Source organism: Pelophylax lessonae (genome assembly GCF_965119305.1).
Source record: "Pelophylax lessonae genome assembly, chromosome: 1".
Taxonomy (NCBI): domain Eukaryota; kingdom Metazoa; phylum Chordata; class Amphibia; order Anura; family Ranidae; genus Pelophylax; species Pelophylax lessonae.
Genome location: NC_138768.1, coordinates 628,865,995 through 628,882,960, shown reverse-complemented (window position 1 = coordinate 628,882,960; position 16,966 = coordinate 628,865,995). Strand labels below are relative to the sequence as shown.

At 43.8% G+C, this 16,966-nt stretch overlaps 1 protein-coding gene across 11 annotated transcripts in view; it reads right to left on the bottom strand.

The window, feature by feature from the left end:
• BLTP1 (bridge-like lipid transfer protein family member 1) overlaps nucleotides 1–16,966 on the bottom strand; it is a 754,177-nt gene that overhangs the window by 671,169 nt on the left and 66,042 nt on the right. For all 11 annotated transcript variants that reach the window (XM_082243836.1, XM_082243839.1, XM_082243842.1 and 8 more), the window contains exons 2-3: nucleotides 4,194–4,312; nucleotides 2,240–2,356 (exon numbers count right to left, since the gene is read on the bottom strand). In XM_082243836.1, the coding sequence (XP_082099962.1) occupies nucleotides 2,240–2,356; nucleotides 4,194–4,287 (211 nt within the window). In that variant the 5' untranslated portion in view covers nucleotides 4,288–4,312. The remainder of the gene's footprint in view (nucleotides 1–2,239; nucleotides 2,357–4,193; nucleotides 4,313–16,966) is intronic.

Here is a 16,966-nt window from a genome sequence, read left to right as displayed (position 1 = left end):
GGCAGGTAATGCTGGTCATGCGGGTACTGCTGGTCAGGACGTCGGGTACTGCTGGAGGAAGCAGCGGCTGCAGTAGAGAGCAGATCCGCTGCTTCCTGTCTGGCTCCCATCACAGGCGGAGTGCATTTCATATCACTCCACCTGTGACAGAGCTGGAACTATACAGGAAGCAATGGCTCCGTCACTGACAGCAGACATCCTAAGTCTCCCGCGGCAGCCGAGAGATTGCACGGCACTTGCAGCCTAGTGCGTGCCCATCCAATGCAGCCTAAACAGTGCCCATCCAATGCAGCTTCACCAGTGTGTGCCCATCCAATGCAGCCTGATCAGTGCCCATCCAATGCAGCCTTAACAGTGCATACCAATCCAATGCAGCCTGATCAGTGCCCATTCAATGCAGCCTCACCAGTGCATGCCCATCCAATGAAGCCTGATCAGTGCCCATCCAATGTAGCATCACCAGTGCCCATCCAATGCAGACTCACCAGTGAGTGCCTATTCAATGCAGCCTCACTATTGCATGCCCATTCAATGCAGCTTCACCAGTGCCTGCCCATCCAATGCAGCCTCACAAGTGCATGCCCATTTAATGCAGCCTGATCAGTGCCCATCCAATGCAGCGGCACCAGTGCATGCCCATCCAATGCAGTCTGATCAGTGTCCATTCAATGTAGACTCACCAGTAGATGCCCATCCAATGCAGCCTCACCAGTGCGTGCCCATCCAATGTAGTCTGCAATGAAGATAGAGGAGAGCCGCTGGATTACACAGAGCGGGGATCTCCCGCTTACCCGGCGGCTGATGTCATACGAAGTCCTGCCTCCTGGACCGGCTCCTATGATAGACGTCACCAAGGTCCGTCCAGGAGGTGAAGCTTCGTATGACAGCAGCCGCTGGGTAAGCAGGAGATCCCTGCCGTGTTTGTAATCCAGCGGCGCTCGCCCCCCCTCCCCTTCGAGGCAGCCTCTGCCTACAGTTAGTTGGAAGTCGCTGTGGGCATGCCCCCGACTCGACTTTCTTCCTCCCCAGCAAAAAAAAAAATTGTCAGGGGGCAGTGGGTCACATTGCCTGCGGCTCCGGCCGCATGCAAGCCCTTGGGCTGCAGGTTAGACATGCCTGTTTTAAACCAAAAGAAAAAAAATCTTTCTGCTCATTTCTCAATTACACCACAATCCTCATTCCAGTGTACAGTTCCGCATGCGCTTTACATGCATTTGTGTAACTTGCATTTATATGGGTTTGCTCTGCAGTCACATACATTTTGGTGCAGAAGATCCAAGCATGCTGCATGTTTCTTTAAATGCACGTGAAAGCGCTGCTAAGATCTAATCAACACTTCCAGAGAACAGCTGTTTTAGCTGATCATAGCTGGATTTACTCACACAGCAGGACCTTAGTTCATCAACTAAGGCCTCGTTTACACCTACAGTGCTCTTTGATGAATACTGGCGATTTTTGACACAGTGCAAAGTCAAGCATCGTTGCCACAGCAGGTGCATACCCTTGTCTTAAAGCCTTCACACCTTAAGGGGGCAGTGTTAACTAAGCTTTATTGCAGGTATCAGCAACAATGAGCATGGGAATGGCTGAGGAAGAAATGACTCCAAGTACTTAACTGTGATCCAAATAAAACTTGCAGTGCTCTTCTAAGCTGGGATAGAGATCTGCCCACCGGTTGCAGTGAAGAGAGCTGGCGTCAGTTCACCATTCGGAAGGGTAAAAGCATTATCAAATAGAAGGAAAGAGTGCCGATCGCCGCTCTTCAACCCAGTGCATTAGTAAGTAAATGAACGTGGCCTCAGCAAGAGTTGCTTTAGCCACGTCCTCCCAACCTCAGCCACGTGGCTGGAGAGACACAGGATGAGACCACATTTATCTACATACTAATGCACTGGGTTGGTAAGCGGCGCCCTTTCTTCTCTTTGATAAAGTCCTTATCTGCATACATTTCAGCTTGTGCTACTGATTTCTGTGAACAAGGGTTTTTTTTCAGTAAAGCAGATAAGCATTTCCAGATAAACATAAAAAGAGAGTGACGAATGCAAACTACATAATGCCCAGATGCAATATTTTATAGTTGCTCTAAGTGAAAAAGAAAACATTTAAAAAAAAAATTTAATTGTTAATATAATGTAAACCCACTGCACATATCACATGATATATGATCATTTTCTAGCTTCCATTGATGGTTGACAAAGTACAACACTGTATTTCTAAGTGCTCAAAAAAGATTACTTACCAATGTGTATGTAGCCATGTTTGTACAATCGATTTAGTACCAGTGTTAAAATAAGTCCTATATTCCTGGAGTTGTAATAAGTTAGATAAATAATCCATCCACAGGACAAGATGGTAGCTGTAACAAGAAAAAAAAAATGCTTGTAATAGATCACTGTGATACCCACAAGGCTACTAGTGCTACTAGTACATCAGAAGACATTCTAAAAATCAGCCACAATTTTATCTTTGTAGATGTGCTTGACTTAAAGCCCACCTCTAGCCAAAGCTTTTTTGCAAACTCCAAGGGACTTCCATCTAGCCATTCTGCCATTAAATCCAGATTGGTGAAGGGCTGTAGTGATGGTTGTTCTTCTGGAACTTTGTCCCATCTCCACACAGGATCACTGGAACTCAGCCAGAGCGACCATCAGGTTCTTGGTCATCTCTCTTACTAAGGCCCTTCTCCCCCCGATTGCTCAGTATGGCTGGGCTACCAGCTCTTGGAAGAGTCCTGGTTGTGCCAAACTTTGTCAATTTGAGAATTATTGAGGCCACTGTGCTTTTGGGAACCATCAGTGCAACACAAATGTTCTTGTAGCCTTCCCAGATCTGGGCCTTGCAATAACCCTCTCTCTGAGCTCTGCAGGCAGTTCCTTTGACTTTTGCTCTGATACAGTATACATTGTCAGCTGTGTGGACTTTTTATAGAGGTGTGTACCTTTTCAGATCATGTTCAATTAACCTAATTTAACACAGGTGGTCTTCAATCAGGGTGTAGAAACATCTTAGCAATGATCAAGAGAAACAGAGGCACCTAAACTACATTTCAAGTGTTGTTGCAAAGGGCCTGAATACTTATTCCATTGCGATATTTCAGTTTTTCCCTTTTCATAAATTTGCAAACATTTCTGAAATTTTGTTTTCATTTTGTCATTATGGGGTACTGAGTGTAGCTTAATGAGAAAAAAATGAATTTAAACAACTGTAGTTTTAGGCTGCAACATAACAAAATTGAAAAATGAGAAAGGGGTCTGAATACTTTATGAATGCACTGGGTTATTCATGTAGAAATTGACACATGGAAATGTTCCCTTTAAGATCCTTTGCATGCTTCCACAATTTGTTTAAAAATTTAAACCGCAAAATAACAATGACTTAAAGGGTACACACAGCCCTAAGGTGAAGACTGACCACGAAATATCTGTCAGTTTAAGATATCCTGACCTTGAATGACAGTTTCTGGCATAAACTGACTAACTTGTAACCCAACAAACCATCCATAAAATATCTCAGCATAAAATATTGGAACATTTACCATAACAAACATGCTTAATGAAAAACTAAGACATGAATGAAACAAGATAATCAAAAACAATTACAGGGAAAAATGCATTGTGAAAAAACCAAAGAACCCCTGCATGGAAAAAATCAATAGGTTTCAAATGAAAAATTATGAGACCGTACCGAAAATAAATCCTCCTTTTATATATGTTTTTTTTTTAAACATCTTTCATTTGGAATTTTACCTCTCTTTATGTCTACTTTGTTTTTAAAATCATAGTGAAACAATGTTTAATTTTTATATTTCTGATATGTGCCTGCACACTCACCCTGTTGGTCTCCGGCAAGACCCAGGCACAGGGGGGTAGGGGCTTCTACCCTTCTAAAGCTGTTGGAAGCCTCCGGACTCCAAAGCCCAATCCAGGAGTTACAAAACCCGGATAAAACTGAAAAGCCAGATTTCTCCACTCCGAACCAATTTTCTGGAGTCACTCATTCTGCAACTTTGAGAACCATTTATGCCATTACCCTCTTCTAACACAGTGGCAGGGCCTAGTGCAGTCAATATACGAGGGGTCTTCAAAAAATGTATGCATTTTGTTATATTTGATAGGGTTAAAAAAAGTGCAGAAACTTTTTGAAGAACCCTCTCGTGTTTATATATATATATTTATGCAGAAACAATAACTTACCCACGAGCAGCCAAACAACATTGGAGTTGTGTTCAGAGAGATATCCTTCAAGTTGAGTAATAGTTGGGACAAAGCTATCATTTGTAAGTTCCATTGCGAGCAGTCTTCAAATTTACTGCCTAGAAGAAAAAAAAGGCTCAATAATCTGCAACAACAACAATTTTAAAAATGTGATGTCTGTGTGTATTTACATACACGCATACAATAACGGTTTTATGTATTTTGCAACATTTGAAAACTCAATAAAACCGGTTAACCGCTTGCCGCCCGCCCGCCGTCATATGACGGCGGAGCGGTGCGACCATTATCCTGGGCCGCCGTCATATGACGGCGGCACTTTAAGCAGGGCAGGCGCGCGATCGCGTGCGCGCCGCCGTGCACTGCCGGTGTCGGGGTGTCCCCGGGACACCCCCCGTCACCGGCAGGGGGGAAACAGCCAATGGGCGTGGCTGTTTCCCACGTGATCGGCTGTGTTCCAATGACACAGCCGATCACAATGAAGGCGCCCACAAGATGACCGCGCATGCGCGATCGGGAGCGCGCAGCGCGGTCATGTCGGTGGCACTGTGTTCCGTAGGAACACAGCTGTCACCGGCGGTAGTAAACAGTCACTGACAGTGACTGTTTACTATGTGATCGGCTGTGAATCCATTCACAGCCGATCAGAAAATGTAAACAAAGAGCAGTAACTCACTGTTACTAGCTCTTCTCTCCTCATACAGTTTCCAGTATGAGGGGAGCAGAGCTAGAAATAGTGAGTTACTGCTCTGTACACATGTAAAAAGTAAAAATCACACTAATAAAGGTCCCCACACACAGTCCTCAGCCCCCCCCCCCCCCCCCCAATGTCCCCTGTCACCCAACAGTCACCTCATCAGTGCCCAGAAATTGACACCCATAACGTTCGCAGGCAGAATCACTGCGATTCTGCCCGCGATCCGGAAATCATTGCAAATCGCGGGACGCCTGTGCGCTGCCCCTGATTTGCAATAGCACCCCAAACGCTGTGCGATGTTGCCGCCATTTCCGCCTGCCGAATCGCGGTAACATCGCGCAAACATCGCATGACGCCCCAAAAAAGGTACAAGAGTTTCTTTGGAGCGTCATGCATTGTTTGCGCGATGTTACCGCGATTCGGCAGGCGGAAATCGCAGCAACATCGCACAGCGTTTGGGGTGCTATTGCAAATCACGGGCAACGCACAGGCGCCCCGCAATTTGCAATGATTTCTGGATCACGGGCAGAATTGCAGTGATTCTGCCTGCGATCGCTACGCTCACATGTGAACGTAGCCAAAAGTTCACCGGTCACCAGAGACTGCCATCAGTACCGCCGTGCACCATCGCCCGTCACCTGTCACCCCATCAATCACTGTCACCCCATCAGTCATCGTCACCTGTCACCCCATCAGTCATCGTCACTTGACACCCCATCAGTCATCGTCACTTGTCACCCCATCAATCATCGTCACATGTCACCCTGTCAGTGATTGTCATCTGTCACCCCATCAATCATCGTCACCTGTCACCCCATCAATCATCGTCACCTGTCACCTCATCAATCATCATCACCTGTCACCTCATCAATCATCGTCACCTGTCACCCCATCAGTCATCGTCACCTGTCACCCCGTCAGTCATCGTCACCTGTCACCCCATCAGTCATCGTCACCTGTCACCCCATCAGTCATCGTCACCTGTCACCCCATCAGTCATCGTCACCTGTCACCCCGTCAGTCATCGTCACCTGTTTGCCATATACATGCAATCACTTACTGACCGCTTAACGACTATATGCGTTGGCCATTAAAAGCTAAATACTGGGGTTATGGCAGCAGATAGCCCCCATAACCCCGGTATTTTTTGAAACGGCGGGCGGTCGGCTTTCAGATAAGGGTGGTCCCAGTGGCGGATTCGCCGCGGAATTACCCTTACGGTGCAGGGGAAGAGGTGCCCCCCCCCCTCCTGCCACGTCCCAGATGTTTTCCCAGCTTACCGGACCAGCCGGCAGCGGGGAAAACTATCCGGTCCCGGATCCTCAGAGACAGGAAGTCGAGTGAGGGCAAGATGGCCCTCATTCAACTCTATGGTCTTGGAAGACCGGAGCTACGTCAAAAGACGTTGCCTAGCAACCGGTTTAAAGGGCCGCTTTTTTTTTTTGCTTTTTTTTTTTTCCTCTTTCAACAATTTTTTTTTTTTTTTTTCTTTTTTAGTGTAGTTGTGAGGTGTGAGGTCTTTTTGACCCCAGATCTCACAATAAAGAGGACCTGTCATGCCTATTTCTATTACAAGGGATGTTTATATTCCTTGTAATAGGAATAAAAATGATCAAAACATTTTTTTTTTTTTAAACTGTGTAAAAATAAAAAAATAATAAATAAAATAAATAGGAAAAAAAAAAAAAAAAAAAAATTAAAGCGCCCTGTCCCCGTTAGCTCGCGCGCAGAAGCAAACGCATATGCAAGTCCCGCCCACATATGTAAACGGTGTTCAAACCATACATGTGAGGTATCGCCGCGATCGTTAGAGCGAGTGCAATAATTTGAGCCCTAGACCTCCTCTGTAACTCTAAGCTAGTAACCTGCAGAAATTTTTAAAATGTTGCCTATGGGGATTTTTAAGTACCAATGTTTGGCGCCATTCTGTGAGCATGCGCAATTTTGAAGCATGACATGTTGGGTATCAAATTACTCGGCGTAACATTATCTTTCACATTATGGAAAAAAATTGGGCTAAATTTACTGTTTTCTTATTTTTTAGTTCAAAAAAGTGAATTTTTTTCAAAAAAATCGCATTTGGAAGACTGCTGCGCAAATATGGTGTGATAAAAAATATTGCAACGATCTCCATTTTATTCTCTAGGGTCTCTGCTAAAAAAAAATATATAATGTTTGGGGGTTCAAAGTAGTTTTCTAGCAAAAAAAATGATTTTAGCTTGTAAACACCAAGTGTCAAAAATAGGCCCAGTCTTAAAGTGGATAAATGGACAACTTTGTGTAAAGCGCTACTTGGATGTTAGGCCTATGTATGTGGCCAGACTGTGAAAAAGTGTTACACATGTGGTATCGCCATACTCAGGAGGAATAGCAGAATGTATTTTGGGGTGCAAGTTTTGCTATGTACATGCGATGTGTTAGAAATATTGCATAAATGGACAGCTTTGTGTAAAAAAAATGTGTTTTCATTTTCTTTCCACATTTTCCAAAAACTTGTGGAAAAAAATGACATATTCAAAAGACTCATTATGCCTCAAAAATTATACGTTGGGCTGTTTGCTTTCCAAAATGGGGTCATTTTATGGGGGTTTCCATTGTCCTGGTGCTCCAGGGCCTTCAAAAGTGCGATAGGTTGTCAGGAAATTATATGTGTAATTTATGCTCCTAGAATGCCGGACGCTGCTTCTTGGATGTTAGGCCTCTGTATGTGGCCAGGCTGTGAAAAAGTCTCACACATGTGGTATCGCCATACTCAGGAGGAGTAGTAGAATGTGTTTTGGGGTGTAGTTGCAAGTATACATGTGCTGTGTGAGAGAAATAACCTGTTAATACGGCAATTTGTAAAAAAAAATAAATAAAAAAAAATAAATCTTCATTTTGCAAAGCATTGTGGGAAAAAATTACAACTTCAAAAAACTCATCATGCCCCTTATTAAATACCTTGGAATGTCTACTTTCCAAAAAGGGGTCATTTGGGGGGTATTTGTACTTTCCTGACCTTTTAGTGTCTCAAGAAATGAGATAGGCCTTCAGTACATCAGGTGTAATCAAGTGTGATCAATTTTCAATGATTCGCACCATAGCTTGTGGACTCTATAACTTTCACAAAGACCAAATAATATACACTTATTTGGGTTTTTTTTACCAAAGATAAGTAGCAGTATACATTTTGGCCAAAATTTGTGAAGAAAAATGACTAATTTGCAAAATTTTATGACCGAAACAAAGAAAAATGTGTTTTTTCACGATATTTTCAGTCTTTTTTTATTTATAGCACAAAAAATAAAAAACCCAGTATTGATCAAATACCATCAAAAGAAAGCTCTATTTGTGTGAAAAAAAGGACACAATTTTTGTATGGGTACAGTGTTGCATGACTGAGTAATTCTCAGTCAAATTGTGAGAGCGCTGAAAGCTGAAAATCGGTCTGGGCAGGAAGGGGGTGAAAGTGCACTGTAGGCAAGTGGTTAAATATAAAAAAAAAAAAAAACTTTTATTATCATAATAGATTTTGTAATTGGGAGAACAAGAAAGCAACCTAGTTGAAGCAGAGCTCCGCCCAAAAGGGGAAGTTCTGCTTTAGGGCTGCCTCCTCCACCCCAATCCTCTTCCCCAAATGGCATTTTTTGTAGGGGAGGGGTTGAGTGGAGTGGGTACCTGGTTTTGACCGGTATCTGCTCACACTTTCCCTTCCTCCGCACAGTCATCTGGGAACCCGTCACAGGTCCCAGTGAAAAATTACTAAAAACTTTAAAAATTTATACAAAAAAGGCTGTTGGTGAAAACAGTGTAATATTAAGAATATATTAAAAAATGAAATTAATATTTAATCATATGAAATAAAGAAAAATATATATATATATATAAAAATATAAAAGCCTTTTTTGTATAAATTTTTAAAGTTTTTAGTAATTTTTCACTGTTTTTTCACCTTTTCATCATTTTTCTTATTAGATGTTTCACACATTTTTGGCCACAAGATGGCGTTTTATTTATTCACAACAGGATGTGTGTTCATATTAGCCCAATCTATGAATAACGATGTGTAAAGTTTTATGAAATACATAGTGCTTAAATAAGTATTATGTTTCAATATAGGTATTTTTAAATTGTGTAATTCTCCTCAATCTTTGTGATTAATACACTGTACTCCTCCCTATTTTCTTATAGTTTTTAATCATGAGCGAGGTATACTGTCTCTAGTGGTGGGTGCATGATATAGCCCGCAGTGGTTAGTTTGCACTAAGCTACCATAGAGAGGGATGGAGTGCAGGGTAGTCTATCACTTCCTATTGAGTGAGATCATGTGATGATACTACTTCCGCTTCCGGGTTGGTGGTTACCATTGGCAGATGTGATGACACTGCTTACACTTCCGGGTTGTCGGCCATCATTGTTGGATGTATACAACCTTTGTCTCCACGCTGCTTCATCATTGGTGGACGAGGTTGTCACTCACCTAGATGTGGGGGTACAAATGGCGTGTGAGTTGTGTCTGGAGTCACGCCCAGACGAAGTCTTTTGATGACGAAACGTTGGCGACTCCAGATGCAAAGTCCACACGCCCCCTTACGGAGCCGGCTGCTTTACATTGCTTGATGCTGTTTTGGACAATTGCGGGACGCCGCACTGTTCTATGTACCTGTTTTTTACCTTCTCACTGTGAGTAGTATTCTTTTAATAAATTGGATTTTATATGTTACGGAATTACGCTATGGGCTTTTATTCTTTTTATATACTCATGCTTATATGATGGAGTGATTATGAAGCATTGGAGCTTGACAACCGCTGGTGACATTGGTATAACATCTTGCTGGGAGAGGCTGTCTCATTAAATTGAGTAGCCAAGGAGTTCTGGTAAGCTGCTTGTGATACTTGTGCACAGAGGTGTCCCCATCCTTCACTTTTCCCTGGGTGTCACTGAAAAGGATTGTTCTCCTCAACACCTTGCATGCGGATTCATTTTCATTTGCATTTCTGTTTTGGGACTTTATTCAGTATTTTGGACACTATTTTGCTTATATTGTATATGTTTTTTTTGTGGTTCTCCACTTGCCACATTATTATTCAAATTACTTTAGCGCTGCACTTTTTGTAAAGATTTTGGTTATTGATCACTGTTAGTTGATTTTGGTGCTAGCTGCTCACATAATTCATATCGAATACACTGTCATTTATTTAACTTAGCGCAGGAATTTTTTTCTCTCCCTTTAAACTGTCTGTTTATTAAAAGTCAGCAGCTAAAGTTTTTGTAGCCGCTGACTTTTAATAAAACACAAAAATGGCTGGAGCTCCTCTTTACCAGCTTGAGAGGTTAATTACTAAAATGTATAGAAAAAAAGTAAAAAAAAGCTTTGCGTAAGCAAACGATCTCTAAATATATTTAACCACTTTACCACTGCTCACTAGAGCTCTACTGCGGCAAAGTGGCTCGATAACGTCTGGCGACGTAGACCTACGTCGCCAGACATTCCCGTCTCTGGGCGGCGCATGCGCCGCCGGAGGCTCGCTCCCGCTGTATTCAGTCACAGCGGGAGTCGGGCCAGGGGAGGAGCGGCGGTGATCACCGCCGCTCTTCCCCGATCGTCGGGGAATCGAGTGTGGAGATCCGCCGGCTTGTGTAAACAAATCGGGCGGATCTCCTAAGTGACAGGCAGGGTCAGATTGCAGGGTTCAGCTTAGCTGAACCTGCGATCTGTCCTTGTGTCACATAGTCCCCTCCCCCCACACACGTCAGTAAGCACCAGGCATACATTAACCCCTTGATCACCAATAAAAGTGAACCCCTTCCCTGCCAGTGTCATTTTTACAGTAACAGAGCATATTTATAGCACTGATTACTGTAGTAATGTCACTGGTACCCCCAAAAGTGTCAAAAATGTCAGTCAAGGGTCCGATCTTTCCGCCGCAATGTCGCAGTCCCACAAAAAAAAAAAATTGCAGATCGCCGCCATTACTCGTTAAAAAAAAAACACCAAAAACGACAGAAATCTTTCCCTTAGTTAGTAAATAACTTTTGCGCAAACCAATCAAAATACGCTTATTGCGATTTTTTTACCAAAAATATGTAGCAGAAAACAAATTGGCCTGAAATTATAAAAAATTTAGATTTTTACATTTTTTGGGGGGGAATATCATATAAAAAAAATGTGAAAAATATTGTTATTTTTTCAAAATTGTCGCTTTATTTGTTTATAGCGTAAAAATCGCACAGGTGATCAAATACCACCAAAAGAAAGCTCTGTTTGTGGGGAAAAAATGACATAAATTTTGTTTGGGTACGGCGTTGCATGACCGCGCAATTGTCAGTTACATTCGCACAGTGCCGAATCGCAAAAAGTGGCCCAGACGTAAGACAGCAAAATCCTCCGGTGGTAAGGTGGTTAAATACACAAGATCACCATTATACAGAAATAATGCACAGTACAGCTGGGAAATAAAGCAATTCTTGAGTCAGCATCAATTGTTCCAAGAATGCTTTTTGTATAGTGTAATATTGATAGTTTGGCCTCTGCAGTGCAGCACTGATTTCACAGTCCGGAGGCATTCACTGAGTAATAAACATGTTTTTGCGATTTGGTGCTACCTTTAACCAGATTATTTTTTTTTTTTTCATCTAAATTAAACCTGTACTGTTCCCATTCAGGGCAAAGTAACAGGCTTTATCAATAGGTCTCTTTCATTACTCATAGTTTTCTTCTATGTGCTCTCCAACCCCTAATTAATCCCCTTAAGTCCTGAGAAAAAGTCCTGTATAAGTTTTAAAAATTATCCTGTCTCTTTCCAAGCATTTGACTGGCTAATTGCCACAAAAGGTACAGGTTCACTTTTAAAGTGGTTGTAACCCAAAAAAGAAAAAAAAATGGATTTTTGTAATAACTTACCGTAAAATCCTTTTCTCTGGAGTCCATTGACAGACGCAGCTCTTATGCTTCTTATACCATAGGGTTATGCTGCACCCTACAGGAGTAGTACTAGGCAGTAAAAAATTCACTGACACGCCTACAGGGGCTGTCCTTCACGGCATATTCCCACACACACTCTGCCACAAGCCAGTTTCATAGCAAGCAGTGAAAAAGAAGACAAACCATCCCCATAACAGAGGGGCGGGTGCTGCGTCTGTCAATGGACTCCAGAGAAAAGGATTTTACGGTAAGTTCTTCCAAAAATCCAGTTTTCTCTATTGTCCATTGACAGACACAGCTCTTATGCTTCTTATACCATAGGGACGTCCCAAAGCAGAGTAGGCATGAGGGGTGGGAAGAGCGCAAAAAAAAAAAAAAAGGTAACATTTTTCCAAAGGCTTAACATAGCCAACTGTGTAACAAAGCTCAACCAGGAACCACAGGAGTTTACCCATAGAAAGCAAGCATAAACCCCTGAAAGAGAAAAACAAGTCTCTTAACAGCAGCCTGCAAAACTTTGCGGCCAAAGGATGCATCCGAAGATGCAAACAAATCTACCTTGTAGAATTTTGGAAAAGTATGCAAGGATGACCAAGTCGCCGCCTTACACACTTGAGTAACAGAGGCCTGATGTAATATATAGGGGGTTGCAATGTGCTTTAAGGTGTACTAAAACCTGTATAAATAAATCTGTATATAATAAACAAGCAAATCATATAAACATCCCATTCCAAATTGTGAATAAAAATATAAAGTGCTCCTGTTCTTCAAGTATATGTGATGTACGTAAACTTAATTTCCTTATTTTCCTCCAAATAGAAAGCACTACGGATCACTTTATATTTTAATTTACAGATTGGACTCTTGTATGTTTGATTGGACTACTTTATATAATTTTTTGGGACACCTAATTTTAGCATCTAACACTGGAAGAAGCATATTGATTTAGACATTTATAGAAGCACGTTGTATACTAGGATTTTATATTGATGCACCTGCACTTTTTATATTAAGCACCTTATATATTTATCTGCTTTAAGGCACCTCATTTAATAATAAGGATTGATGATGTTTTATGATATGCACAGTGGCATTGGAAATTAAGTTTATGTACATCACATATACTTGAAGCACAGGAGCACTTTATATTTTTATTCACAATTTGGAATAGGATGTTTATATGATTTACTTGTTTATTATATACAGATTTATTTATACGGGTTTTAGTACACCTTAAAGCGCATTACAACCCCCTATATATTACTTTGAACAGCTGTTTTATTTAGCACCAGCTTGAGTATATGCTGCATTGAGGTGTATCTTTACCATCCTCTGTGTTAGCGCAAGAACCATACTTTAGATTAGAGGCCTGATGTGGAAAAGCCCAAAACGCACTCAGCACTCTGGTAGGACGCACTGTCACAGGGAAAGGAGGAACCTGACTCTTCAATGAACAAGTCTGTACAACCATCTGCCTAATCCACCTGGATATAGTCGCAGCAGACGCAGACAAACCCTTACGAGATCCTTCAGTAAGGACAAAAAAAAAAAGTGATTTCCAAAAGGACTCCGTGCCCAACCCGGATCGCCAGCACCACATCCAAAGAGTGCAAGGCAATTTCGTTTGGATGCTTAGGCTTAGGACAGAGTGAAGGCAAACAATGTCTTCATTTAAATGGAAATCAGACACCACCGCAGGAAGAAAAAACAGATTAGGTCGGAGAACCACTTTTACTCTGTGGACGACCAAATAAGGCGGACAGGAAAGCGCCACCAACTCAGACAGTCTGTGAGCAGAAGTAATAGCCACCAAAAGGCAACCTTCAGATATAACAAAGGCAGAGATATGTCCCTATATTCTCAAAAGGAGGCTTTTGAAGAATAGACAAAACCTAAGTCAAATCCCACGGAAGCAAGGGGGATCGTCTCGGAAGAGCCATATGACAAACCCATTGAAGAAAGGTGTGAATCAAGGTATTAGCAGCCAACGGGCGTTGGAAGTACATCACCAAAGCCAACACTTGGCCCTTGATCATGCCCAAGGCCAACCATTGCTCAACCCCTTTCTCAAGAAAGCCAAGACCCTAGCCACCGAAAAAAAGGCAAGGGTGCAATTATTGCAATTCACACCATGAAATATACATCTTCCACGTGTGAAGATAAATCTTTCTGGAAGTCGCTGTTCTGGCCCTCAGCAGGGTAGCAAGCACAGACTCAGAGAAACCGCTATCTCTTAGCACCTGGCCTCACAGCCATGCCGTTTAAAATTGGGACCGAAAAGCAGGATGGAGGATCGGCCCCTGAGACAGCAGGTCCTCCCTCAAAGGCAACCGCCAGGGAAGCACGACGACCATCTTTACCAGGTCTGCATACTAAGACCGACAGGGCCAGTCTAGGAACGTTCTCCACCACCATCCTGCGGAGAAACCTCGACAACAGCTGATCCAGAGGATCTCAAATTCTGGCCACGAACCTTAGCAATTCTTTTTTTAACCGAGATGAAAACAGGTCCTCCTCCGGGGTCCCCCAATGGACACACAGGTGACGAAAATACCTCTGGATGAAGGGACCAAGCCTCGTGATCTAGAACATGATGACTCAGGTAATCCACTTGCCAATTCTCCACTCCCGGAATGTGAACCGCGGAGAGAGCCGGAACCTATCCTTCCGCCCACCTCAGAATCTTGGCCACATCCTGGGCCGCACAGGCACTCTTTTTGCCCCTTTGATGATTGATGTAAACCACAGCCATGGCATTGTCCAATAGGATCTGAACAGGGAGACTGCACAGTCGATTTGTCCATAGATCAGACAAATCTCGATTGCTCTGAGTACCAGAACATCGATCGGTAAAGAAGACTCCTCTGTCGACAAGACTACCTGGGCACAGGGGTCATCCAGCACCCTGCCCCAGCCCCACAGGCTGACATCTGTGGTGACCACCGTCCACAGCAGCGGTAGAAAGGACTTGCCCTGACTCAGGGCATGAGACTAAAGTCACCAACAGAGCGTTGACCTCGTGAGTCGGCTCAAAACTTATCATCCTGTTCCACTTGACAAGGATCTCCTTCTGAAGAGGCCTGGAATGAAACTGAGCGAATGGGACCGCCTCGAAGGTGGACACCATCAGACTCAGGGCTCTCATGCATGTCCGTAGAGAAGAGAGATTGCTTTCCAGCAGCATCCGGATCTCTCCCTGCAACTTCTGAAGTTTGTCCCCAGGAAGAAAGACCCTCGCCACGGAGGAGTCCAGAGTTAGTGCCAGGTAATCCAGTCGCACCGACGGGGACAGTGCAGATTATTTGAAGTTGATGATCAATCCGAACTCTTGAAGGGTCTGAATCGTGATCACCCAACAAGGCTGGGTGAGAGTTTGCTCTCAACAGGAGAACGTCCAGATATCCTAGGATCGCAATCCCTCTTTTGCGCAGCAACGCCAACACCGGGGCCAAAACCTTGGTAAAGACTCTGTGAGCGGAGCCGAGACCAAATGGTAACGCCGCAAACTGAAAGTGCTCCTCCACCACCGCAAAACAGAGATACCTCTGGTGTCCCCCGTACATAGGGATGTGCCAATATGCATCTTTGATGTTAATGGGGGCTAAAAAATCCCCCTGATCTAAAGACGCTACTACTGACCAAATAATTTCCATCCAAAACGACTGCACTCGCACAGAGCGGTTCAGAGACTTTATGGCCAAATTAGGACGCACCTTGCCCTCTTTCCTGGGCTTCGTGAACAGGTTGGAATAAAAACCTTGAAATCGGTCCTGCAAGAGACCCGACACAATCACTTCTTGTGCAAGGAAGTCATGCACTGCCTCCCTGAGATCCTTCAAGCGATCTGGAGACAGACAAAGATTTGAGGGAAAGAATCTGCCTACCGGCCGAGACCGAAATTCTAACTTGTACCCAGAACTAATCAGTTTGTGAACCCATTTGTCCCGGATCAAGGACATCCAGGGTTCCTGAAAGAAAACGCAGAAAACGGGTGAGGGCGCCCCTTCATGAAGAAGAGGATTTGTCCGCCAAACTGGGCTGACTGGTCTTGGGCTTACCCGACCAAGCCTTTTTGCTCCTTCCAGATGCCCTGAACGGTTTACCTTTCTCTTGTGTCCCGGAGACACCAAAAAACCGCCTTTGGAGGATAGGGGAAGAAGAGTACTCTTACCCCCCGTTAAGCCTTTTATCAACTCATCCAAGGAGTCTCCAAACAATCGCTCGCCCAGAAAGGGGAGATCTGTTAAGGCCTTCTGGAAGCCTGGTCAGGCGACCAGCTCTTAAATTACACCATGCAGAGGATTATGGCAATCCCTACCGCTGACCCACTGGCAACCAGAGGGGCCACGTCCAAGGACGCATCACACAAACACCAGGGCCTGGGCCATCTGGTCCGTGAGTCCAATCAAGGTTGGGGGAATTATCTCAGCATTCAAGTTACCCCTAAGCACTTTCACCCATACCGTTACCGTCTGTGAAATCAGAACGGACACCAAGAACAGTTTTTGAGGTGGCAGGAAAGGGATTCCACTTGTCTGTCCAATGGTTCCTTGAAGGCCGGGGAATATTCCACGGGTACCACAGTAGATTTGTTAAAGCTGGAAACAGGGTGGTCCACCCTAGGTGGCACCATCCAGCGGTTCAAGACTGAGTCAACAAAAGATGCTTAGGCACCACCGCATTGTTCATTCACAATATCCTGAAATTCCTCGGGACAAGGAAACACCTGACCCGATTTCTGGGCTATGTGGGAGTCAAAACTGCCTGCTTTCCTAACTGTGTGAGCTCATCAGACTATTGTAAAGTTTCCCTTACTGAACAAATCAGTGCTTCCACCATAGCGTGTTCCTGCGCTGCGGCTGAGGACAGGTCCTCTTCGCCATCTGAATGAGAGGACAAGAATCCCTCAGGGAGGGAGTTGTCCGTGGCTACCATATCAGTCTCTGAGTCAGAAGACCTAGAAGGCAACGGCCGTTTTTGGTTTGCAACATGTTTTATGACAAGAGCAACCTTTGATGCCAGACTTTCCAATGCTGCAGAAAAAGACACTATGGGCTGCGAGCCGGACGTACCAGCAGTCGCACTGAGGGGGACTGATGGAAAATTTACCACCTGGGACTCCATTTTGCAATGTGATAAAAAAAAACGTGCAC